Genomic DNA, 1,426 nt, shown 5'->3' on the forward strand with positions numbered 1-1,426 from the left:
TTTTGAAACATTTCATATTTTTGGGTTTCTAGAACTAGTGCAACATGAACTTTTTGTAGTTTGGCATCTTTTCTTAACCTTTTTTTTTTATTGGCAATTTAGTTTCTAAATTTTAAAATGAGTAGCAATTAACTCTGACCGTAATGGGAATTAAATCTTAGAAAATTTCACGACTAACTCGAGGATTAAATTAAGAAGAAAATAATTTCTCACAAACTAAACGTGCCAAATTATTAGACAATTAAGGGCACGAGTGCTAGAAAATTATTGTAATTAATATTAATTGGAGTTAATTTGCTTTTTGTAAATAACATATTCGTAGATAATTAGTATGGGACTCTGATTATTTCTAAATATTATCTAGATGAGCAAAAGGACACAATTGAATACATACCAGGTGTGAGGGTTATAGAGCAAAAGGACTTGCCATCATATCTTCAACAAACTAATACGGAGGGGCAACAATTCTTAGATAAGGCATTTAAGGAAGTCAAAAAAGCAGATTTCATACTTTGCAACACAGTCCAAGAGCTTGAATCACATTCCATTTTTGTCCTTCAAGAGAAAAAATCCATATATGCAATTGGTCCCCTACTTAATTTTCCAAATGGGTTCACTAAGAGAAATATTGTTCCCACAAGCATGAGGACTGAGTTTGACTGCAGCCAATGGCTCAACACAAAGCCTCAAGGTTCAGTTTTGTACATCTCGTTTGGTAGCTCCATTCCTTCTCAAAAGAGTGACATTGAAGAAATAGCACATGGGCTTGTGAAAAGTGGGGTGAACTTCATATGGGTTCTTCGTCATGATTGTGTGAGTTTTGAAGAGCCTTATTTTTTGCCAATTGGGATTCAAGATGAGATCAAAGGTAAGGGTTTGGTCGTGACGTGGACCAATCAGATTGAGATTATGTCACATCCTTCAATAGGAGGGTTCTTAACACATTGTGGATGGAATTCGATAATCGAAAGTCTACAATGTTCCGGTGTTCCTCTTTTGTGTTTTCCGCTAAGGGGAGATCAGTTCACCAATAGGAAGATAGTGGTCGATGATTGGGGGATTGGAATAAACCTATGTGATAGTAAGCCGTTGACTAGGGTGGAAGTAGCAGCAAAAATCAACCGTTTGATGCTTGGAAAATCAGCTAACAAGTTGAAGAAAGAGGTAATTAAGGTGAGGCAGATGGTATTGAATGCCTTGCCGATAAATGGTTCATCAGAGAAAAGTTTATCCAATTTTATTATTGACGTGAAGGCCAAAATTAATGGACGAATTGCCGATGATCAATAGGACGAATTGCCGATGATCAATAGGTCAAATGAGATGGAACAGGGTAGCATAGGATTGAGTTTATGAGGGCATGTGTTTAAAAAAATAATGGACAAATTTGACAAATCCTCTTAAAGCTCTTTTCTCTTTTTTTTTT

General features: G+C 35.8%; 1 protein-coding gene across 1 annotated transcript; it reads left to right on the forward strand.

Moving 5' to 3' along the window:
• Nucleotides 1-364: 364 nt before the first annotated feature.
• LOC112091166 (UDP-glycosyltransferase 86A1-like) lies at nt 365-1,415 on the forward strand (the record flags this gene model as incomplete). The annotated part of the gene is made up of 1 exon (XM_024164110.1): nt 365-1,415. A coding segment is annotated over one exon (926 nt), but the record flags the coding sequence as incomplete, so codon positions are not given.
• Between the last annotated feature and the right edge of the window lie 11 nt (nt 1,416-1,426).

This window comes from Morus notabilis, unplaced genomic scaffold, assembly GCF_000414095.1.
Source record: "Morus notabilis unplaced genomic scaffold, ASM41409v2 Scaffold9945, whole genome shotgun sequence".
NCBI classification, from domain to species: Eukaryota; Viridiplantae; Streptophyta; class Magnoliopsida; order Rosales; family Moraceae; genus Morus; species Morus notabilis.